We start from the raw sequence: 25,942 nt of genomic DNA on the forward strand, positions 1-25,942 counted from the left end.
CCAGAATGAGCAGCAGCTGAGCAGAGCTGCACTCACTATTCTGCTGGTGCAGTTATTGTGTACATACATTACATTCCTGATCCTGAGTTTCATCCTGTATTATACCCCAGAGCTGCACTCACTATTCTTTCCTCTGGTCATTTGTTTATTATTACCGTTTGTTGACTTGCTCTACAGGAATACGTAGACGAGCTGCGATGTCTTCCATTGTCTCGCTGCCTTCGGAGATTATCCCCACGCTGGCTGCAATAGCCTTGGCTGTGATTGGATGATCTCCTGTGACCATTATGACCTCGGCAGGGAAAAAAGCAAAATCAAATTATCTTTGACATTGATCTTTTATTTTTTGCTTTATGACAAAAGTTATGAAATCTGAGATGGAAAGCAATTTTTAAATGACTGCAAACACCTTTACCACTAGGTGGTGCTTTAGATTAATTTAATGGACAGGGGATTTGGAGATTATATTTATCAGCACTCCATGTGGCCACTCCTGGTATTGCAAGTAAAACCTATACATTGTTCTAGTGATCAAAGTTCTGATTAATCAATAATTCAATAAAGATACGTACATCCTGGAAATGTTTAGGTGGTTGATAGTTCTATCAATCGGACTATGCCAGTTACTAAAGCAGGGTCCCCATTTTTTTCATGGTCTAGTCTAACCTTTACCACAAGGTAGAGCTGTAGAGTCCTGCGCACTTACTCGAATTCCGGCAGTCCTACATTTCATGACAGCGTCAGGGACGGTGGCCCTAGGGGGGTCAATCATAGAGATTAATCCAGCAAAGCACAGGCCACTGGTTGGGAAGTTCATGTCTTCTGTGTCAAAGTGAAATCCACGGGGAAACTCCTTCTCGTTGAGATAAAGATGGCAGAAACCTGAGAGGTGTAAGAAATGGTCACGATACAAATATAATGCTGTAAAAGCTAAAAATCCCAATACGGGATCGCTAAATCCAAGGACATCCATCTATGTGATGTAGAACAGTGACTCCATCTTTTACTTACCCAAGACTCTCTCACCGAGACCGCCCAGGTCCATGTACGCTGTCTGGAAGGCTTCCTGCCACTGAGTGTCCAGAGGAATCTCCTGCCCTTTAATCATGATGGTGGAACATCTCTCCAGGATGCGTTCTGGGGCGCCCTTCATCACCAGCAAGTAGCGCAGGTCCAGGGGGTCTTGTAGCTCATGGACGGATAGCTGGAGAAAAGAACATCAGGTGTCGCATATAATGATGATGATGGCGCAGGACTGGAGAAGTAATGCTTGATGTTCATGTGAACTTTGGAGAAGACCATGAATACAAATGGGAACCACTCACCAAAGTCAGGCATCTGCTTCCTTGTAATACCCACTTTTTCTTACTACCACAATGATTACTTCTAATAAGATTACTACTATGATAATTAATACTACTACAACCAGTGTTAGACTGGGTTTTCAAATGCCCAGCAGTAACATTGATTCTTGGGGTGCACTGTTTAGCTGAACCTTGTACACTAATTTACTCTTGTTTCTATGTAATATTAATTTGGTGAGCTTCTTAAATGAATGATTAGATGATTCTTAAATTGCAGAAAAATGTATCAAGTGTAAGATCAATGCTCATCTGGGCTCCTTCACAGAGGCCCAACAGAGGACTCTCCTGCTCATCGGTAGGCCAGTCTGAGCCTGATTACAACTTCTCTTTCCACTACTACTAGTAGGAGAACGACTTCTATAACCTCTCCTAAGACTACCTTACTAGTAGTATTATTACTACAATATCTAATACCACAATTACTGTTGTGATTATTACTTGTACAACAGTGACTGCTATAAATTATAAAACTATTACTGTGATTATGTTAGCACCACGATGGAGACCTGCTCTGACAGGCAGGGTCTCCGACGTGTCACTTCACTCATTCACTCATCTGCGCTGCGGTCGGTTCTTCCCTTCCTCATGCTTTGCATGCTCCCAGCAGAGCTTCCAACGATGTCCTTAGGGCACGCGTGCGTGCGCTCCCGTTCTCTTAAAGGGCTAGCAAGCGTGCACTTGATATTTCCTCCCCAGCCAATGGCTGAGAAGCATTATATACAGTGGGGAAAAAAGTATTTTGACAGCCACAAATTGTGCAAATTCTCCCACTCAAAAAGATGAGAGAGGCCTGTAATTGACATCATAGGTAGACCACAACTATGAGACTCAAAATGAGAAAACAAATCCAAAAAATCAACTTGTCTGATTTGTCAAGATTTATTTTTCAAATTATGGTGGAAAATAAATATTTGGTCATTAACAAAAGTTCATCTCAATATTTTGTTATATATCCTTTGTTGGCAATGACAGAGGCCAAGTGTTTTCTGTAAGTCTTCACAAGGTTGGCACACACTGGTGGTATGTTGGCCCATTCCTCCTTGCAGATCACCTCTAGAGCAGTGATGTTTTGGGTCTGTCGCTGGGCAACACTGACTTTCAAATCCCTACAAAGGTTTTCTATGGGCTTGAGATCTGGAGACTGGCTAGGCCACTCCCAGACCTTCATATGCTTCTTACGAAGCCACTCCTTCCTTGCCCTCGTTGTGTGCTTGGGATCATTATCATGCTGAAAGACCCATCCATGTTTCATATTCAATGCCTTTGCTGATGGAAGGAGGTTTGCCCTCAAAATCTCACAATACATGGCCCCATTAATTCTTTTGTGTACACAGATCATTCATCCTGGTCCCTTTGCAGATTAACAGTCCCAAAGCATGATGTTGCCACCCCCATGCTTCACAGTAGATATGGTACTCTTTGGATGCAACTCAGCATTCTGTCTCCTCCAAACACAACGAATTTTGTTTCTACCAATCAGTTCTACTTTCTCCCAATACTCTTCTGGATAATCCAAATGCTCTCTAGCAAGCTTCAGACGGGCCCGGACATGTACTGGCTTAAGCAGGCAGCATGTCTAGCACTGCAGGATCTGAGTCCCTGGCGGCGTAGAGTGTTACTGATGGTAGCCTTTGTTACGGTGGTCCCAGCTCTATGCAGGTCATTCACTAGGTCCTCCTGTGTAGTTCTGGGATTTTTGCTCACTTTTCTTGTGATCATTGCATGCAGCCCCAGATCAAGGGAGATTATCAGTGGTCTTGTATGTCTTCCGTTTTCTTACTATTGCTCCAACAGTTGATATCATCACACCAAGCTGCTTGCCTATTGCAGATTCAGTCTTCCCTGCCTGGTGCAGGGCTACAATTTTGTTTCTGGTGTCCTTCGACAGCTCTTGGGTCTTCACCATAGTGGAGTTTGGAGTGTGACTGAGGTTGTGGACAGGTGTCCTTTATACTGATAACAAGTTCAAACAAGTGCCATTACTACAGGTATTGAGTGGAGGACAGAGGAGCCTCTTAAAGAAGAAGTTACAGGTCTGAGAGAGCCAGAAATATTGCCTGTTTTCAGGTGACCAAATACTTATTTTCCACCATAATTTGCAAAATAAATCATGCCAAATCAGACAAGGTGATTTTCTGGATTTGTTTTCTCATTTTGACTCTCATATTTGTGGTCTACCTATGATGTCAGTTACAGGCCTCTCTCATCTTTTAAAGTGGGAGAACTTGCACAATTGGTGGCTGACAAAATACTTTTTTTCCCCACTGTATTTATTGCTTCTGTGGTGCCCCCAGGAGCATGGCCGCCACAATGGCTTTGCCTTCCTCCAGGGGAGGGTAATGCCAGGCTTGGAAGCAATGAAGGGGTCTCTCTCGCAGTCAATCCATACATGCAACACAGTTCCACTCCAGGCCACCAGGGGTAACTCTGAACCAGGATTAAGGGGAGGGGTGCCCTCTGAGGGCCAAGAGGAAGGAGTGGTCAGATAGTCTGCGGAGGGTGAAGTGTGCAGACGTGTGGAACGAAGCTGGAGGCTGAGCTAGGAAGGAGAGCTCCCTCAGCTGAGAGAGCACGAACTGGAGCCTGGTCTCCACGGCTGTACGGATACTAAAGGTCATACAGCAGATACCAGAGGAGTAGGAGGCTGTAAATGCCCTACTCCTATCTAAGACTTGAGGCACAACAGCAGCTTGGATAGAGAGCCAGGACTAGAGAGGAGTCCCCGAGAGAGGCTACAGCTGTCTGCCGTGCAAGTGAGGTTCTTGAGAACATCTGACAGGAGGAACTCTAGAGTAACTAAGTACTGGAATGCTTCACACCACAAGGCGCTAGGAAGGAGACTGCACAGCCTGTCTGTGAGAGAGAATCCCTGAGTTGCTTCCAGGCTAGCCTGCTCCGTTACCATCTGTAATCAGGACCCTGGACTGCAGTTATCAAGTAAAGGTACAGAAATTGCACCCCGCTGTGTCTTGTCTGCTTCCTACCCTTACGGCACTGCTACATCACCGTGCCAACCATCTCTACACTGCCCTGGGAGATTAGCCCTGCCTGTGGAGGGCTATACCATCACTGCTGCACCATACCATCTGTCCCAGCAGAGCTGTCTGCAGCGTCGGCTTAACATCTCCCTTGCCGAACACCACATATGGCGTCACGAACTATTCCATTACACCATTACATTTCACAATTACTTGGGCGCCCAGGGCCACGGACCGGGTCATTGCTGATGTGACACATCCCACTGACACCGGCCCGGTACCGAGTACCCCACAGCCCTGGGAGGGTGACCCACTTCCTCCCTGCTGGGGAGGTTCCTTAGCAACCTTCCTGTTTTGCAGTCTATGTTGTGTAAGGTTGCATACCAGACCCTGCGGCACTCTGGGGCTGATCCTGCCTGCTGCTTTTCGCTGCAGATCCTGCCTGCTGCACCCTGGTGCAAATCCTGCCTGCTGCACTCTGGTGGAGATCCTGCCTGCTGCACCCTGGTGCAGATCCTGCCTACTGCACCCTGGTGCAGACCCTGCCTGCTGCACTCTGACACAAACTCTGTTTGCTGCACTCTGATACAAACTCTGCCTGCTGCTCCATCCAGTCTGTCCTTCTGGATCCAGCTGCTGCGCGACCGTTGGTCTGTCCTGGAGTGGCACCTGGCTTTCACGGGGAGTCAAGTCTATCCTCACCATCAGAGGCTCTAGTGAACAGTCCAGTGCTCACTTAGTCACGCCCCTCCAGGCTCTCCGCGGTACGTGGCACAGTGGTTCCACAAACCACGTCCATGAGAGATTATTGTCACAATTATTATCAGTGCTACAATAATTAGAAATTCTACTAGTAATGTTCCTCCTAACACTAGACATTCTCTATAGTTGATTTATTATTGTCCTTCTTTTTTACCTGAAATTTGTTGGTGGAGTTGAAGGGAACTTCTGTCACTTTCTTGAAGCGTTCTCGGTACTCCATGACGTTACCGACTGTCAGCTCAGAGAACTTCAGGAGAGCTGTCTCAGAGGCGTCTCCGATAACAATGCGCTGTAGGGTGATTTGATATTTTGGCTCACACTCTCTTTTAGTTGGTGTCTAGTCTACATTTTATACCATGAAGTGGTGTTGTTGGTTCTCACCTTGGGTACCGGGACTCCTTCTTGCCCTCCCTTGAAGAAGGCTCTATTACAGAGACTGACCACCTTGCTCAGAGCTCTCCAAGTGTCCGATGTCTGGTCAAAGCTTTGTCCTGAGAAGAGAGAATGTTAAGTTACTATGAAACAAGTGTTCTATATTATTGGGGATTCTCTATTACTGGGGGGTTTAGAGGGCACCTGACTGGTCCTCAGTGGTGTCAGCAGAATGGATCTGGTTGTCAAACCACAAGTGGGACACGGTCATCCGGTTCTGCGTTAAAGTTCCCGTCTTGTCTGAGCAGATGACTGATGTAGAGCCCAAGGTTTCCACAGCCTCAAGGTTCTTCACTACACAGTTTTTTCGGGCAAGACGCTTGGCGGTAAGAGACAGACAAACCTGAGGGCCAAGATTCAGAAGGTCAGAAGCCCATGAGATAGACCAGAGGCAACCAACCCTGTGACAGATCCACTTATGGTGATCCATCTGCTTATTTTGACCATTGTTCTTGGTCTGTAGGTTTCTCACCGTAACAGTGGCCAGCAGACCCTCAGGGACATAGGCTACCACAATAGCCATGAAGAACACCATGGCACGAAGGAATGGGTAGCCGATAACCATGGCCACCACAAAGAAGGTAGCTCCAAAGAAGATGGCCAAACCGGCGATGATGTCCACAAAGTGCTCAATCTCAATGGCGATTGGTGTCTTCTCATTCCCCACACCTGATGCCAAGCTAGCAATACGACCAATGATGGTGCGGTCGCCGGTGTTGATAATAATTCCGGTGGCGGTTCCTGTGAAGCAGCCAAGAACAGTTATTGATGTTGATTGTAAACTGAATATGGCACATCATGGTTTAGGGATTTTTATCTTCTAATGTATACAGTGTGCTGTGGAGAATTAATTATGACCCAAAATGTTGGTCTTCAGCTATAGATACCAACTAAATACTCTACTAAGAAATCCATGACGGGGTCTGTGGTTTGCTGAAGGTCCGGAGCAGTTTGTCTGAGCTCCTCTGCAGCCTTCAAAAAAAAAAAAAAATGCTACTTTCGATTTCTTAAGGTGAACTTAATTAGCACTATTGAGGACTGCATAGGTCGATACTCCGGGTATGGGGATACATTAAAGAGGTAAGATCCATCACAGAGATCCCCAAAGGCTTGTGACAGAGGATTTGCTACTTCTAAGATTCCGATTAGAGAAGGGAATTTAAAGGAGGCTTCAGACTTTGTAATCATCTCCGTTCATCTGTATCGGGGGTTCCCAACCTGTAGCTCGTGAGCCACATGTGGCTCGCAGTCCCATGAATTGTGGCTCGCTGTCACCATCTCCACATTATTCCTGTCTGTTATGTTACTTTTTTTTTAGAAGGCTGTCTGTTTTGGTTGTGCTGTGTCTGTGCGGCAATCATCTGTGTTCACTTCCCTTGATTAGTCCTCTACTTAAGCATGCTAGCTCCTCCATCCAGTGTCAATTGTACACTTGCTGCTGCCTGTGTAAGACTGATCCCTCTGTGCTCTGTTCCTGACCCAGCCTGACTTTATTCCCTTCCCGGACTTAGATTCTTTTCCTGTGATCTGACTTCTCTTGTGCCTGTGTGGGGAGGAGGACTCCTGTAAAGTGTCTAGACCGGAACCAAGGGGATCGCCATCTGGGTTCCTGAGGAAACGGTACTAGGGGGCCAACGAAGGAAAGCGGGAGACTAGAGGTAACAGGGCAGCAGGGGGCGGGGCTAAGAAAAGAGGAGCAGGGAGCGCGCGGGGAGTTCAGTTGGCAGAGAGGCTGACAGGACGAGAGGTGTTGTGAGTTCATTTTCCCCTTCACCATTGAGGTCTGATGAACTCCCTCTTCTGGTGAAGGAAGGTAGTGAGGCTGATTACCAAGCACCTGAGCAGAATGATGATGACTGGGTGACTGGAATTGCTGACTGGATATAAGGCAGCCGACGCCCTTCTGCCTTGCGGGTGATTTCTCTGAGGGATTCTAGGAGACCAGTCTGATTCCTGCTCCTCAAAGCTAAGTTTTCTGCTCTGCTTTTTGCATTTGTGTTTTGGTTTTGTTTTGCTTTGTTTTTCTGGATTTCTGCCATTCCCTGCTGGGGTGAGCTGAATTCCTTTTTTGCTCTGCCTTCAGAAAATACCTGAGTACTGATATAGTCTTTTTGAAGCCTAGCATCTTCAGGGCTTTTTTCCCTATCAGTCTGTTGGCTCTTGTTTTTATAGGGTTTTTGGGGGATTGCAGACAGCAGCTTTTCTATCCTGTCCTATTTAGTTAGCTTGGGCCCCATCATTTGCTCAGCCTATCTTTCTATCTGTGTGAGTGTTTTTTCATCTTGCTTCACCGTCATTATATCTTGGTGGCTGCCTATTGCTTTGGGGTCTGCTCTGGGGCAGTTTAGATTTCCCTTTCTGTCTTTAGGCTATTTAGTTCTCCGGCTGTGATCGAGGGGTCTAGGGCACCGTAGGAACCCCCCACGGCTACTGCTAGTTGTTGTTGATAGGTTCAGGGGTCTGCAATCCGATAGCTTCCAACTTCTCTGGTTTTCTGGACTTAGCTAGTATTTCTGTTTTTGCCTCCTACGGTGACTCATTCATAACAGAGAGGGACCGTGGAAGGTAGAGGGAGCGGTCTTGTCAGACGTTGATCAGAAGGGAGATCGTCAGTGGTCTGTGGAGGGTAAGCGCGAACTGCCCGACAAGAGGCTTGTGCTTCACCCCAACCCAACCCTGGGCGACTCTCTGTCCATGGTCGGCCGCAGCCGTTACCGCTGTCCTTTGCTCTGTTGCAGCTGGTCCGCTATCCCTAGCCGCCGCTGTCACGACACACCAGCCCGCTGCGGCGACCTGGACACTGCCTTCCTGCCTCAGCCATGGCTGTGCCCCCTTCATCACCGGCCACAGCGGGCGCTATCTCGCCACAGTCGGCAGTTGAGGCCTACTCCCCTCCTACAGAGGGACCCTAAGCATAGGCCTGCCAACGGTCACTATTGAAAACTGCATCACAACCCAGCTTTGGGGAGAAGAGCCTGACAAGACTTTCTGAGAGGCCGACCCCACCGTGTTGACAGGGGGTTATAGCTACAAAGGATCACCCAGGGCCTGTTGTGCCCCGACAGCCAAGATCCTTCAGGGCCTGTTGTGCCCCCAGCTTTTGGGTTACCCCAGGGCCTGTTGTGCCCCGACAGCCAAGATCCTTCAGGGCCTGTTGTGCCCCAACAGCCAAGATCCTTCAGGGCCTGTTGTGCTCCCAGCTTCAGGATTACTACTGGGCCTGTTGTGCCCCAACAGCACAGATCCTTCAGGGCTTGTTGTGCCCCAACTTTTTTTGGATACTGAGACGCCTAAGATCACTGCCGTCCTTCAGTAGCTGGGCCTAGCGGTTGCGACGTCAAAGCAGACACATCAGTGTCGTCAGAACAGCCGCAACAGAGACCTCGAAGCAGACCCTCCAGTGACACCGAAGGACGACCGGAAGGATAAGTTGACTTTAGGAAATAAGTACTCATAGTTGGCCGTACGTGGCCTACATTAGCTGGCCCTGCCGGTTTAGACGTAGTCTCGATAAGAAAAGTATTGTTACTGTTGTTGAGTCCCTGCATGGACAAATAAGTGTTATCCCTTTTTGGTTGCTCAGCATAGCCCTAGCGGCTCCAGTTCATAAACGTTGCTTTCCAAAATCATACTCAGTCTCGTGTCTCGTCACTGCATCCTAAGAACTTGTTGGTACCTACCTCTGCTCCCTATAAACTGTCCTGTTTTTCTGGTTTTCCTGACCTCGGCTCGTGAATTGGATTTCGTCTCTGACTTCCCCTTGTACTGTGCCATTTCCTGGACCTGACCTTGGATTGTTTGACCTGCCTTTACTTATTCATAAAGTAGTAGATATTATTACTATCTGTTATTGTTGTCTTTCTCTCCACTTCTGGGACTAATATTTACTATAGTTACTCGCATCACACTCGCGACCTCAGAGCTGAATGTGGCTCTCAAGGTCAGAAAGTTTGGAGGCTAATGATTTACATGAGGATTACAATGCTAATGACTGACTGGGATATTCATGAGAGAAAGAAGACATCCTCCAACCCCTCCCTGAACTCATCTTCTCAACATTAAGAAGATATCCTCCAACTCCTCTCTGAATTCATCCACCCCACATTAAGAAGATAACCTCCAACTCCTCCCTGTTTTTAAACTCCCTTCAGTAAGAAGACATCCTCCAACTCCTCCCTGGATTCATCCATCCAACATTAAGAAGATATCCTCCAACTCCTCCCTGGATTCATGTTCTCAACATTAAGAAGATATCCTCTAACTCCTCCCTGGATTCATCCGCCCATCAGTAATAAGATATCCTCCAACCTCTTCCTGGATTCATCTTCTCAACATTAAGAAGACTTCCTCCAACTCTTCCCTGGATTCATCGTCTCAACATTAAGAATATATTCTCCAACTCCCCCCTGGAATCATCCACCCAACATTAAGAAGATATCCTCCAACTCCTCCCTGGATTCATCCACCCAACATTAAGGAGATATCCTCCAACTCCTCCCTAGATTCATCCACCCAACATTAAGAAGATATCCTCTAACTGCTCCCTGGATTTATCCTCCCATCAGTATGAAGGTATTCTCCAACTCCTCCCTGGATTCATCCACCCTACATTAAGAAGATATTCTCCAACTCCTCCCTGGATTCATCCACCCAACATTAAGAAGATATCCTCCAATTCCTCCCTGGATTCATCTTCTCAACATTAAGAAGATATCCTCCAACTCCTCCCTGGATTCATCCACCCAACATTAAGAAGATATCCTCCAACCTCCAACTCCTCCCTGGATTTATCCTCCCATCAGTAAGAAGATATTCTCCATCTCCTCCCTGCATTCATCTTCTCAACATTAAGAAGATATCATCCAACTCCTCCCTGGATTCATCCTCCCATCAGTAAGAAGATATCCTCCAACTCCTCTCTGGATTCATCCTTCCTTCAGTAAGAAGACTACTTTCAGGGCCATTCTTCTGAAGAAGACATTGAATATTCATACGTCATCCAGCTGATTATACTCACATTCTAATGTTTAACGATCACTTAATAATCACCTTTTTTACTGTTATTACTGAATATAATTGGAATGTTTGGTTTTCCTACCAACGTTCTTAAAGCTCAATAAAAATATTTAGAGTAAAAAAAAAGATATTGAATGTGAAGAAGCGATTCCAGACAATACTTTAGGAATATACACCAAGGCTCTATCACATGGCAACAATCTGGTTCACATCTTTCCCTGTGGATTGTGGTAAGAACACCCATGTTACAATGATAAACCCATAATTCACTCTTTTATTGAAAATGTGAATGAATCAGGGGATATTGAAGTACATACGCATTGCATAGTCCTTGCTACAAGTCAAAAGAATACATCATAAACGAAAAAACTGGGAGTACAAGATCCAAATATTACTAAAAATGCATAAATTTATTGAGATCACAAAATATAAAAAAAATCACAAAATGTAATAAATTACATACAAAACATGGATATTGTAAACAGATGTTACAAACATAGGATCAGGTATAAAAATTGGTATACATGACCTGACAGCCAAATAAACAGATACTGTAAAGTACTAAGTGCTAGACATCCTATGGGCAGTAGCGGGGTGATGATCAAAATATCCAAATAGTATTCAATGCGTGTGCACATCAATGAAATAAGTTCTCAACCAACCCAACACTACATGTGCTTACCCATAGTGAATGCTGTCAGGACACGACCCACGCCGCCACCAGCACAGACCGTACCTTGAGAAAGCGAGGTGAAACGCACATCGGTGCGCGACTAAGGTATAACTTTAAATATGCGAAGACATCAGATCTGTACACTTGTCTTCCTTCTTCCCGATTTTCATAGGGATATTTCTTCCTTCCTAAAGCAGTGCTACCCTCCAAATGGGACCATTGCATTACAAAAATGACAACTGAGACTATTCCTGACGTCTCCAAAGAAATAAATAGTTATCGAAGCACACAGAATCCCGAAACCTCGCCATGCTCCTAAAGAAAATACTAGAAACGTAGTTGTCAAATTTCAAACCTCACCTTTCAGAAATAGATTATTAGCTTTAACGAGAGATTCATGAAAACTTCCTGACCCATGTAGTTCTAACCTTAGACTTCTCAAAATCAACTATTCAAGCCAGAAAATGCTTCAAAAACATCACAAAAGAGCTCATCAGTGCGGGAATTAATAAATGAACCAACTCAGCAATCCTCCAAATACACCAAGGCATCAGGACCATGTATGTCCTCCGTAGATGAAAGCCCAGAACTTCTCAAACATCTAAAAATTCATCAAGTTTCGAAGATGTGGGATCTTTCTCCTGAAGTACCTTACCTTGGATTACAAACCTTGGCCACAACTCTTGGGACCGAAACAGGAACTTTGTTTTAATTAACAGCTTCTCTAAAAACTTTTAGTGAACTCTTTTTATTTAGGTGATACAAGAATGGTTCCTCTTCACAGCCAACATCTCTATATAGAAGCGGAATGAGATGTACCAACTAGGTAAAATAATGTTGACCATGTTTTAGTAACTTGTTGTCTTCCGTCCAGCTTATCATCTATTATTACGCTACAATATTACAATTCTATTATTTTGTTTTACTTCTACAATGCACAATGTACAATAATGACTAAGGTATAACTGTAAATATGTGAAGACATCAGACCTGTACACTTATCTTCCTTCTTCTTGATTTTCATAGGGATAATTCTTCCTTTTCCCACCTATTCCTTCTCCTCCCCCCCATTAAAAATGTGTCTCCCTCTCCAATTCCCCGCTATCCCTTCTCTTTCTTTTGGTTTGCATATTTGAGTTTATCGTTTCTTAAAAAAATAAAAACTATTGGAAGAAGAGATCCATCATGTCTCATGGTGAGGTCTTCTGCTGGTTCTACTCCACCACAAGTCCAGATGTGATGACCCACCATAGAGTTTACCACCACAAGGGCTCCTCATCTGGATTGGACCTCCGTAACAATAGCCTCCACTCTAAGACATAGTTGACCACCAGATATTCTGTATCAAACGTTACCTTCCAGACACATAGTGGAGAAGAAGGCAATGTTTCTTGTTTCCAGAGGACTTTCATGGGTATATTCCGGAGATCGAGTCTGGGGTTCAGATTCACCAGTGAGGGAGGAGTTATCTACCTGGAACATGAGGAAGGCTTAGTATGACAACTTGTCTACAAGTTTCCAAACCTTCAAGTTGGCCATTGACTGACCAGAAGACTAGACTGTAAAGATTTTCTTTAGAACATCTAGAAACTTCTATATTATCTAGAGAGGTGATTAGAAGGAACTTTACCTTACAGCCTTGTGATGTGATAATTCTGATATCCGCCGGTACACGATCTCCACCCTTAATCTCCACCAGATCTCCCACCACCAGTTGGTTGGCATTGATCTGAAACTTTTCCCCGTCTCGTACTACTGTGGCTTGCTGTAACCAAAATTATGGGCATCAACAATGAGCAATGGTCTGAAGCTTTTTCATTTAAATCAATGGAATTGGTAGGAATCATGTAGATCAGTTAGCATCTGGTGAACATCATGTGTCTTACCTGAGGCACGAGGTTCTTGAAGCTAGCTATGATGTTGGTACTCTTAAATTCCTGGTAATAACCAAAGCATCCAGTGACGACCACGACGGCTATGAGGGTGATGGCCAAATACAACTGCAGGAAGAAAATAGAACCTTATGTCCCAACAGTCCCATATGGCCAACCATCTACAGAACCTCTCTGGTATCAGGAGGGAAGAAGATATCATGGCGGCAGACTTAGTGGCTGATTTGGGTCCAGCTACAGATCAGTGGTGTGTCACCTGTGCAGTGATAATGGGACTGCTGCAGAAGTCCTGGCACCTTGGTCCTTCCTGTTATTACATTACTTTATGTATGGAGATGTTATATCATCACTATAGTGCGGTGTTATCTGATGTATTGTTAGAGCAGCATTGATCCTCATTGCTGGACATGGACAGATGAGTATGAAGGTGGGCGGAGCCTGACCTTGCGGGTTTACAGCCTACAGGGCATTGGAGCACGAAACTGTACATCAAGGGATATGTTATTATACGGTCACTGTATGGTAGCATTGTTTCAACACTGTATGGCGGCATTATGTCTTCATTGGATGGTGGTATTATTTCAGGATTGCATGGTGGCATTATGTGGTCACTGTAGAGAAGTATTATTTGCATGGTGATATTATTTCATCACTGTACGGTGGAATTTTTTAGCACTACATGGTGCTATTATCAGATCACTGCATGACAGTATTATTTGAGCTTTGTGTGTTGGTTTTATTTGATCAGTGTATAGTGGTATTATTGTAACACTGCATGATTGCATAATGTAGTGATTGTATGGTGGTATTATTAGAATAAAGCATAGTGATATTATGTAGTTACTGTATGGTGGTATTCTCTGTGCACTGTACGGTGGTTTTATTTGAGCACTGTATTGCAGTACTATGTGTTGACTATATGGTGGTATTATTTGAGCACTGTTTGGTGGTATGTGTTGACTGTATGACAGTACTGTCTGTGCACTGTATGGTGATATTACGTGGTGACTGTATGGCGGTATTATTTGAGCACTACGTGGTGGTAAGCATTTGGAAAACACTGGGCACAAAATAGAGCTCTCTATAGTTGGTGTGCACCCCTGGTGTATATATCACATTTTACCATATGATGGCCTCGTGATCTCCATATATTACATCGGTTTTTGTGACTCACATTGTCCGCGCTTGTGAGATCCCCCTGTGAACACTGGATCCCAAAAGCGATCAAGCAGATGACAGCAGCCACCCACATCAGGCACTGCAGTCCTCCTGCAAGCTGCCGGGCAAACTTCACGTACTCCGGGGTCCCTTTCGGAGGCTTCAGCTCATTGGGGCCATCTCTGATCAGGATCTCGCCAGCGTAGCTGCTCGTCATACCCTGCGAGTGTATATATATACATATATATACAATGCATCCAGTGTCATACATTACAGGGGAGCACTGCTTCCTGATCTTACGCACCCTGGGGATATATCTATATATTTCTATATCCAGCTATCTAATTTATCCTGTGCCGTATATTACAGGGGGAGCACAGGGTCCTGATCTTACGTACCCTGGGGTATATATATATATATATATATATATATATATATATATACAATGTATCCTGTGCCGTACATTACAGGGGGGGCACAGGGTCCTGATCTTACATACCTTGGGCGTATATATTTATATACAATGTATCCTGTGGCGTAAATTTCAGGGGTATTACGGGGTCCCGATCTTACGTACCCTGGGGGTATATATAGATACAATGTATCCTGTGCCATACATTACAGGGGTATCACGGGGTCCTGATCTTACGTACCCTGGAGATGCTGGTCTGGTACTTCAGCTCCAGCTCCTCGATGCTCAGCTCATGGTCATCCTAGAAGAGTCACAATGAGACAACGTATGTAATAGAGGCCTATAAGGCGGCGACCAGTAGCAAACGAGCGCTATCCTCTCCCCTCTCCTGACATGACTGATAGCAGGCAGCAACAGACTGCACTCCCCTGGGCAAAAATCAAGTTACTTTCCTAATGGCTGATAACAGAGAACAATAAATAGCACTACAAGTGGAAACAAAACCTGCCTGCAGGTTTGTATTTTTTGACCGTTGTGATATGTAGCAGATGTTTCCTCACTGTCGACCACAGAATGGAGCAATGACCGCCACAAATTTGTGGTTTTCATATTTAACACCTTATAGAAATTTCTAAGGAACGCTGAAATCTCATTACATCACTGTCATCCCCAATTAAAGGAGCAGCGTAGGGTGGGGGGTAGCAATAGTGAAGTCATATACTTCACATATCTGGTGACTCGTCCTATACTTCAGTCACATCCAGAGCTGAACTCATAATTCTGTCCACTGCTTTGGAAGCACCCCCCCACGTTAAATTGATATATACCGTATACACCTGAGATGTTATGCTGTAGATCACACAGTAGAATGCAGTCAGGAGGCTTTGCACAAAGATGTCCTGCAACCTGAGAGTTAACAGGGATTCAGCAGAATTTTGAATGCAGTTTTGGATGTGAATGGAGCATAAGACACAAATGGACTATGAGCTCCTGAATTCTTAGGCTGGGGTCACACTGGCTAGGAATACGGAAGAGTGAAAGGCGTTAAAAGCACGCATTAGACACGGACAAATTATTCTCTATGGGGTCACTCGCACCAGCCGTATATTTCTCATCTGTATTCTACGGTCCGTGCCAATCGAAGCATCTTGCGATTGCCAGCGTACTACGGCCGTAGTACGCCAATGAAAGTCTATGGGTGCACAAAAAATACGGATTACACACGGACCACACGTGTGACTTGCGAGAAATACGCACCCGGTGTCTTTTAGAAAAGCCGGCAATTCAGTGCGCTATACAGTAAACTCACACTGTCAGGTTTAATAAAGAAACGAAAGAATAGATATATACACATAGAATACATATATATATATATATATATACATACATGTCATTGTGTCAAACATATATATATATATATATATATTTCACAGAGTTCTTCATAGCAGAATAGCCGCTAATTAAATTGCCGGCTTCTATCAAATCATTCCCCAACCCGACATGAAATGACACATGGTTTACATTCAGTAAAGCATTTAATTTCATGTTTTTCTTTATATGTCCCTGACTAATAATTAGTTGAGGTTTTGTGTGCAAAATTTGGGAGTTGTAGTTGTTATTTTAAGGGGTTAATTCGTTGTTAAAAAATGCGTGGGCTTCCCATTGCCCTATAATGGTGGCGAATGGGTTAATCTAACAAAGGGTTAATGTCACCATTCGATTGTAAGGTGACATTAACCCTTTGTTAGATTAACCCATTCGCCACCGCTACAGAGCAATGGGAAGCCCACACATTTTTTAACAACGAATTAACCCCTTAAAATAACAACTACAACTCCCAAATTTTGCACACAAAACCTCAACTAATTATTAGTCAGGGACATATAAAGAAAAACATGAAATTAAATGCTTTACTGAATGTAAACCATGTGTCATTTCATGTCGGGTTGGGGAATGATTTGATAGAAGCCGGCAATTTAATTAGCGGCTATTCTGCTATGAAGAACTCTGTGAAATATAAATATATATATATATATATATATATATATATACAGTATATGTTTGTCTCAATGACTTGTGGGTATATACTGTATGTATATATATATATATATATATATGCATTCTATGTGTCTATATCTATTATTTCATTTCTGTTAAAAACCCTGTCATAGGGCTCCATTATATGTTCATTTTGCAAGGCGGCGAGAAAATCTCGCCATACGGATGCCATACGGATTACATATAGATGCTGACATGCGCAAAATACGCAACCACACCTTGCTTACGGATGACATACGGAGCACTATTTAGGGGTCATTCATCCGTATTACGCCTATAAACTACGGACCGTATTTTGCGTCGGTTAGTGTGACCACGGCCTTACACTACCCCTTCTCCTGACACCCCAGTGACTCCTTACAATGTCCATTTCCTTCTTCATATTTTCCAGCTTTTCTTTTTTCTTAATTCCTTTTCCTTCTTTCTTCTTAATTTTCACGTCCATCTCACCCATCCGATCCTTCCCGGCCTCCACCGAGTACATGTCATAGTTCTCCTGTGTCGGTGAAAAAATGAAGAAAGCATCATCATCCTGCAAAGCATGGCAGCTGACCGCAGTGCCGTCCACCTTAGGATCTACCCATATGCCATGTGCATGCGTGCTGTGTGATCCTGCTACACTCTATGGACAATCATGCCCATCATCCCTGAGGATTTTCACATGTGACATAACACTATCACCCGACAGGACTGGCTGATCGATTATATGTATTCTGTGCTCCAATAAAGTCTCCCCTACCTGTTCTGGAGGATTTATGCATTTGTGCTTTTTTACTTTTTGGACTACAGCATGTAGTGCTGACTCTGACCTCCAATATCGCGGATTCTGACCTTCAATATTGCTACAATGTCATCAGCAGAGAAGACGCTAATCAGGCCTGGAGGTTCCTATGACTGACTGATATCAAGATACTTCTATTTACAATGTAACTATTTACATAATGAAGAACAAAAAAATCGGGGGCACCACCGAAAGGTTTAAGGGGATCCAACCATGGCCTATAAACTACATATAGTAAACAAAAAGAAGGAAAGAATAGGCCACAAACGGGATCACCCTGAACAGGAAATAGCATAAATATTACAACATTTTTATTGAACACAGCAAACAACAGCAAAATACTAAAAGCATTTCAAAATGGTCACACATGTGACACATACAGAGATTGGGCAATGCTCATAATAGAGCAACCCTCCTGCTACCTACTAATACTTCCACCTGGAATGATACCTTTACCCAAGGTCCATGTGAACAAGATTCCTAATTGTCAGTTTAGAGTGCCCACAAATAAACACTAGAGGTCATACATGAGTTAGAAACATAATAATATGAAATTGCAATAAAAAATAATACATTTCCAACCCAAAATGACACAAAACAGTGTGTTCAGTTGTAAAGATCCGGTAGAGTCTTGCGCAATAAAAGATATAAAGGAAGATATCACTGATGTACGCCAGATAAATCTCAGGGTCTCTGGCCCTGCCTGCTCCACTCCACTTCTCACGGGTTTTATATTGCGCTGAACTGCATGTATGCCAATTGTTGAGGGTGGTTATGGAGACTTACACTGGTTATCTGGACCTCCTTTAGCTCTCTTTTGTTCAGGGTGATCTGCCTGCTCTGTACACCAGATTTTAGGCTGATGTATTGTCATTTGAGATTTTTCTGGCGTACATCAGTGATATCTTCCTTTATATTTTTTATTGAGCAAGACTCTACCGGATCTTTACAACTGAACACACTGTTTTGTGTCATTTTGGGTTGGAAATGTATTATTTTTTATTGCAATTTCATATTATTATGTTTCTAACTCATGTGTGACCTCTAGTGTTTATTTGTGGGCACTCTAAACTGACAACTGGGAATCTTGTTTACATGTACCTTGGGTAAAGGTATCATTCCAGGTGGAAGTATTAGGCTGTGTGCACACGATGCAGAAATCCAGAAGATCCGCAGCGGATTTTACCACGCAGAAACGTTGCATATCCGCATTGTGATGTACAGTAGCCTTAAAATCAATGAAAAAAAAAACGCTGTGCAGACGCTGCGGATTTTTCCGCGGGGTTCAAAATCCTCAGCGTGTCACTTCTTTTGTGTGGTTTTCCACCTCCCCAGTCTCCAAATCCGCAGGGGGGAGTCCGCACAAAAACCACAAGAAAACCGCATTAAAAATGGAAGAAATCCGCAGGAAAAATGCAGGTCATTTGACCTGCGGATTTCTTCAATTCTGCGCGGAAAAATCCGCAGGGCAAAAATGTACATGTGCACTCAGCCTTAGTAGGTAGCAGGAGGGTTGCTCTATTATGAGCATTGCACAATCTCTGTATGTGTCACATGTGTGACCATTTTTAAATGCTTTTAGTATTTTGCTGTATTTCAATAAAAATGTTGTAATATTTATGCTATTTCATGTTCAGGGTGATCCCCTGTTTGTGGCCTATTCTTTCCTTCTTTTTGTTTACTATTTACATAAAGTGCAGAATACAAGAGGAAATAACAGGAAGAAACCAAAAAGAGCAGAAAGGCCACAAACATGGCAATCATAGTAGTTCTAATCTTGTGCATAGGGGGCAGTATTATAGTAGTTATATTCTTGTGTATAGGGAGCAGTATTATAGTAGTTATATTTTTGTACAGAGGGGCAGTATTATAGTAGTTATAGTCTTCTACATAGGGGCAGTATTATAGTAGTTATATTTTTGTACAGAGGGGCAGTATTATAGTAGTTATAGTCTTCTACATAGGGGCAGTATTATAGTAGTTATATTCTTGTACATAGGGGGCAGTATTATAGTAGTTATATTCTTGTACATAGGGGCAGTATTATAGTAGTTATATTCTTGTACATAGGGGGCAGTATTATAGTAGTTATATTCTTGTACGCAGGAGCAGTATTATAGTAGCTATATTCTTGTACATAGGAGCAGTATTATAGTAGTTATATTTTTGTACATAGGGGCAGTATTATAGTAGTTATATTTTTGTACAGAGGGGCAGTATTATAGTAGTTATAGTCTTCTACATAGAGGGCAGTATTATAGTAGTTATATTCTTGTACATAGGGGGCAGTATTATAGTAGTTATATTCTTGTACATAGGGGCAGTATTATAGTAGTTATATTCTTGTACATAGGGGGCAGTATTATAGTAGTTATATTCTTGTACAGAGGGGCAGTATTATAGTAGTTATAGTCTTCTACATAGGGGGCAGTATTATAGTAGTTATATTCTTGTACATAGGGGCAGTATTATAGTAGTTATATTTTTGTACAGAGGGGCAGTATCATAGTAGTTATAGTCTTCTACATAGGGGCAGTATTATAGTAGTTATATTCTTGTACATAGGGGGCAGTATTATAGTAGTTATATTCTTGTACATAGGGGCAGTATTATAGTAGTTATATTCTTGTACATAGGGGGCAGTATTATAGTAGTTATATTCTTGTACATAGGGGCAGTATTATAGTAGTTATAGTCTTGCACATAGGAGTAGTATTATAGTAGTTATATTCTTGTACATAGGAGCAGTATTATAGTAGATATATTCTTGTACATAGGAGCAGTATTATAGTAGTTATATTCTTGTACATAGGAGCAGTATTATAGTAGTTATATTCTTGTACATAGGGGCAGTATTATAGTAGTTATATTCTTGTACATAGGGGGCAGTTTATTATAGTAGTTATATTCTTGTACATAGGGGCAGTATTATAGTAGTTATATTCTTGTACATAGGGAGCAGTATTATAGTAGTTATATTCTTGTACATAGGGGCAGTATTATAGTAGTTATATTTTTGCACAGAGGGGCAGTATTATAGTAGTTATAGTCTTCTTCATAGGGGGCAGTATTATAGTAGTTATATTCTTGTTCATAGGGGCAGTATTATAGTAGTTATATTCTTGTACATAGGGGCAGTATTATAGTAGTTATATTCTTGTACATAGGGGCAGTATTATAGTAGTTATATTTTTGTACAGAGGGGCAGTATTATAGTAGTTACAGTCATCTACATAGGGGGCAGTATTATAGTAGTTATATTCTTGTACATAGGAGCAATATTATAGTAGTTATATTCGTGTACATAGGAGCAGTATTATAGTAGTTATATTCTTGTACATAGAGGCAGTATTATAGTAGTTATATTCTTGCACATAGGAGCAATATTATAGTAGTTATATTCTTGTACATAGGAGCAGTATTATAGTAGTTATATTCTTGTACATAGGAGCAGTATTATAGTAGTTATATTCTTGTACATAGGGAGCAGTATTATAGTAGTTATATTGTTGCACATAGGAGCAGTATTATAGTAGATATATTCTTGTACATAGGAGCAGTATTATAGTAGTTATATTCTTGTACATAGGAGCAGTATTATAGTAGTTATATTCTTGTACATAGGAGCAGTATTATAGTAGTTATATTCTTGTACATAGGGGCAGTATTATAGTAGTTATATTCTTGTACATAGGGGCAGTATTATAGTAGTTATATTCTTGTACATAGGGGCAGTATTATAGTAGTTATATTGTTGCACATATGAGCAGTATTATAGTAGTTATATTCTTGTACATAGGAGCAGTATTATAGTAGTTATATTCTTGTACATAGGAGCAGTATTATAGTAGTTATATTCTTGTACATAGGAGCAGTATTATAGTAGTTATATTCTTGTACATAAAGGCAGTATTATAGCAGTTATATTCTTGTACATAGGGGCAGTATTATAGTAGTTATATTCTTGTACATAGGGGGCAGTATTATAGTAGTTATATTCTTGTACACAGGGGCAGTATTATAGTAGTTATAATCTTGTATATAGGGAGCAGTATTATAGTAGTTATATTCTTGTACATAGAGGGCAGTATTATAGAAGTTATATTCTTGTACATAGGGGGCAGTATTATAGTAGTTATATTCTTGCACATAGGGGCAGTATTATAGTAGTTATATTCTTGTACATAGGGGGCAGTATTATAGTAGTTATATTCTTGTACATATGGGGCAGTACTATAGTAGTTATATTCTTGTACACAGGGGCAGTATTATAGTAGTTATAATCTTGTACATAGGAGCAGTATTATAGTAGTTACATTCTTGTACATAGGGAGCAGTATTATAGTAGTTATATTCTTGTACATAGGAGCAGTATTATAGTAGTTATATTCTTGTACAAGGAGCAGTATTATAGTACATAGAGGACAGTATGCACTTAGTCACAGTGTATTTTCTGCTGATAATGTGGCAGTTTCTTTGCTCTCTAATCTTGCTTTTGCAGTAATAACCTCTTACAATCACATATCTGGATACAATGCACTGAGTAAATGTAATGACTATTGTAAGAGTACAAAGAATTCCAGGAGGACATGATAAGTGTGAGATATAATATCAGCAGCCGCCTAATATGCAGTGAATTATTAGCTGGACGTGTAATCAGTGATAGGAGGCCGTGCAGTGACATAATCACAATATACAGGACACCATCTATAAACCTATATACACCTCACTGCTACAATCTAGCAAAGGACTCAGAACAAGTAGTTACATTGTTGTCCAAATGGGGCAGTGTTATGATATGTGGAAGTCAGGTAAAAGGTCGATAATAGATAGTAAACGTTGATCTGGTAATTAATTGCTACAATTTAGTATTGTGTGACATATTCCAGAGATCTCCCTCTTATCTCCTGAGGATCTCTGGTCTCCTGTGGGGATTATTATAGAAAGATTTGATTTGTAAGAATTGGTGAAGACAATATAGAAATATCAATGGAAGAAACATCAGAAAGTTCTAAAGAAAAAAAAGGGTCAAAGCTCAGAGCGAGCGCCAGGATCGGAAAATGTAATTGCCAACGTCCAGGTACTGATTCATTTCCTGCATTTTGTTGATATTCATTACAAAATAGCCAACGATGTACCTAATCCTCTCCTGCGTGATACTGTCTGCTGAGCTGTGTATCTAATCCTAGCCCGTGTGATACTGTCTGCTGAGCTGTGTCTCTAATCCTATCCCGTGTGATAGTCTGCTGAGCCGTGTATCTAATCCTATCCCGTGTGATACTGTCTGCTGAGTCATGTATCTAATCCTATCCTGTGTGATACTGTCTGCTGAGCCGTGTATCTAATCCTATCCCGTGTGATACTAACTGCTGAGCCGTGTATCTAATCCTATCCTGTGTGATACTGCCTGCTGAGCCGTGTATCTAATCCTATCCTGTGTGATACTGTCTGCTGAGCCGTGTATCTAATCCTATCCTGTGTGAGAGTGTCTGCTGAGTCATGTATCTAATCCTATCCTGCGTGATACTGTCTGCTGAGCCGTGTATCTAATCCTATCCTGTGTGATAGTGTCTGCTGAGCCGTGTATCTAATCCTATCCTGGGTGATACTGTCTGCTGAGCTGTGTATCTAATCCTCTCCTGCGTGATACTGTCTGCTGAGCCGTGTATCTAATCCTATCCTGTGTGATACTGCCTGCTGAGCCTTGTATCTAATCCTATCCTGTGTGATACTGTCTGCTGAGCCGTGTATCTAATCCTATCTTGTGTGATACTGTCTGCTAAGCTGTGTATCTAATCCTCTCCTGCGTGATACTGTCTGCTGAGCTGTGTATCTATTCCTATCCCGTGTGATACTGTCTGCTGAGTCATGTATCTAATCCTATCCTGTGTGATACTGTCTGCTGAGCTGTGTATCTAATCCTATCCAGTGTGATACTGACTGCTGAGCCGTGTATCTAATCCTATCTTGTGTGATACTGCCTGCTGAGCCTTGTATCTAATCCTATCCTGTGTGATACTGTCTGCTGAGCCGTGTATCTAATCCTATCTTGTGTGATACTGTCTGCTAAGCTGTGTATCTAATCCTCTCCTGCGTGATACTGTCTGCTGAGCTGTGTATCTATTCCTATCCCGTGTGATACTGTCTGCTGAGTCATGTATCTAATCCTATCCTGTGTGATACTGTCTGCTGAGCTGTGTATCTAATCCTATCCAGTGTGATACTGACTGCTGAGCCGTGTATCTAATCCTATCTTGTGTGATACTGCCTGCTGAGCCTTGTATCTAATCCTATCCTATGTGATACTGTCTGCTGAGCCGTGTATCTAATCCTATCCTGTGTGATACTGTCTGCTGAGCTGTGTATCTAATCCTCTCCTGTGTGAGGCTAAGTGCAGATGTACATTTTTGCCCTGCGGATTTTTCCGCGCAGAATTGAAGAAATCCGCAGGTCAAATGACCTGCATTTTTCCTGCGGATTTCTTCTTTTATTGAGTTTTCTTGCGGTTTTTGTGCAAACCGCGGATTTCCCCTGCGGATTTGGAGAATGGAGCAGGTGGAAAACCGCACAAAAGAAGTGACATGCTGCATATTTTGAACCACAAGAAAACCGTGCGGAAAAATCCGCAGAGTCTGCACAGTGGGTTTTTTTCCCCATTGATTAACATGCTACTGTACATCACAATGCGGATATGCAACGTTTCTGAGCGGTAAAATCCGCTGCAGATCCGCTGGAAATCTGCATCGTGTGCACATGGCCTGATACTGACTGCTGAGCCGTGTATCTAATCCTATCCTGTCTGATACTGCCTGCTGAGCCGTGTATCTAATCCTATCCTGTATGATACTGTCTGCTGAGCTGTATATCTAATCCTATCCTGTGTGATACTGTCTGCTGAGCCGTGTATCTAATCCTATCCTGTGTGATAGTCTTCTGAGCCGTGTATCTAATCCTATCCTGCATGATACTGTCTGCTGAGCTGTGTATCTAATCCTTTCCTGTGTGATACTGTCTGCTGAGTTGTGTATCTAATCCTATCCTGTGTGATACTGTCTGCTGAGCCGTGCATCTAATCCTATCCTGTGTGATACTGTCTGCTGAGCCGTGTATGTAATCCAATCCTGTGTGATACTGTTGCTAAGTTGTGTACCCAATCCTATCCTGTGTGATACTGTCTGCTGAGCCGTGTATCTAATCCTATCCTGTGTGATAATGTCTGCTGAGCCGTGTAGCTAATCCTATCCTGTGTGATACTGTCTGCTGAGCTGTGTATCTGATGCTATCCTGCGTGATACTCTCTGCTGAGCCGTGTATCTAATCCTATCCTGTGTGATACTGTCTGCTGAACCGTGTATCTAATCCTATCCTGTGTGATACTGTCTGCTAAGTTGTGTACCCAATCCTATCCTGTGTGATACTGTCTGCTGAGCCGTGTATCTAATCCTATCCTGTGTGATACTGTCTGCTGAGCCGTGTATCTAATCCTATCCTGTGTGATACAGTCTTCTGAGCCATGTAGCTAATCCTATCCTGTGTGATACTGTCTGCTGAGCCGTGTATGTAATCCAATCCTGTGTGATACTGTTGCTAAGTTGTGTACCCAATCCTATCCTGTGTGATACTGTCTGCTGAGCCGTGTATCTAATCCTATCCTGTGTGATACTGTCTGCTGAGCCGTGTAGCTAATCCTATCCTGTGTGATACTGTCTGCTGAGCTGTGTATCTGATGCTATCCTGCGTGATACTCTCTGCTGAGCCGTGTATCTAATCCTATCCTGTGTGATACTGTCTGCTGAACCGTGTATCTAATCCTATCCTGTGTGATACTGTCTGCTAAGTTGTGTACCCAATCCTATCCTGCGTGATACTGTCTGCTGAGCCGTGTATCTAATCCTATCCTGTGTGATACTGTCTGCTGAACCGTGTATCTAATCCTATCCTGTGTGATACTGTCTGCTAAGTTGTGTACCCAATCCTATCCTGTGTGATACTGTCTGCTGAGCCGTGTATCTAATCCTATCCTGTGTGATATCTTGTTACATTCTTACCTTCTTCCCCATCTTGCTGGCTCGGGGTTGTGTGGACGGTGCTGGCCAACAAATCTTGGCTAGGACGTGATGTCGCCTTATAAATCCCGGGAGCTGGAGCCTCCCAGAGTCCGGACCCTGCCATCCGCCGCAGCTTTACGTCTGCAGGTGAGATCCAATCTCAGAGCTGTGATAAAAGAAGGACGTGGAGATTACAGAACCTTCTCCTGCCCTTCACCATCCGTAGCCATCAACTACACCACAGCTGTATCGCACAGGATAGGATTAGATACATGGCTGTATCGCACAGGAGAGGAATAGATACATGACTGTATCACACAGGATAGGATTAGATACACGGCTCAGCAGTCAGTATCACACAGGATAGG

At 42.9% G+C, this 25,942-nt stretch overlaps 1 protein-coding gene across 1 annotated transcript in view; it reads right to left on the minus strand.

The window, feature by feature from the left end:
* ATP4A (ATPase H+/K+ transporting subunit alpha) overlaps positions 1 to 25,723 on the minus strand; it is a 48,776-nt gene extending 23,053 nt beyond the window's left edge. Inside the window, exons 1-14 of the mRNA XM_073570388.1 lie at positions 25,575 to 25,723; positions 17,107 to 17,241; positions 14,929 to 14,988; positions 14,292 to 14,495; positions 13,112 to 13,225; positions 12,856 to 12,990; positions 12,581 to 12,698; positions 6,009 to 6,277; positions 5,681 to 5,879; positions 5,486 to 5,595; positions 5,259 to 5,393; positions 1,012 to 1,204; positions 707 to 882; positions 156 to 292 (exon numbers count right to left, since the gene is read on the minus strand). Of these exons, the coding sequence (XP_073426489.1) occupies positions 156 to 292; positions 707 to 882; positions 1,012 to 1,204; positions 5,259 to 5,393; positions 5,486 to 5,595; positions 5,681 to 5,879; positions 6,009 to 6,277; positions 12,581 to 12,698; positions 12,856 to 12,990; positions 13,112 to 13,225; positions 14,292 to 14,495; positions 14,929 to 14,988; positions 17,107 to 17,241; positions 25,575 to 25,586 (1,997 nt within the window). The 5' untranslated portion in view covers positions 25,587 to 25,723. The remainder of the gene's footprint in view (positions 1 to 155; positions 293 to 706; positions 883 to 1,011; positions 1,205 to 5,258; positions 5,394 to 5,485; positions 5,596 to 5,680; positions 5,880 to 6,008; positions 6,278 to 12,580; positions 12,699 to 12,855; positions 12,991 to 13,111; positions 13,226 to 14,291; positions 14,496 to 14,928; positions 14,989 to 17,106; positions 17,242 to 25,574) is intronic.
* Between the last annotated feature and the right edge of the window lie 219 nt (positions 25,724 to 25,942).

Source organism: Dendrobates tinctorius, unplaced genomic scaffold, assembly GCF_039654945.1.
Source record: "Dendrobates tinctorius isolate UK_male_01 unplaced genomic scaffold, ASM3965494v1 ptg000028l, whole genome shotgun sequence".
Taxonomy (NCBI): Eukaryota; Metazoa; Chordata; class Amphibia; order Anura; family Dendrobatidae; genus Dendrobates; species Dendrobates tinctorius.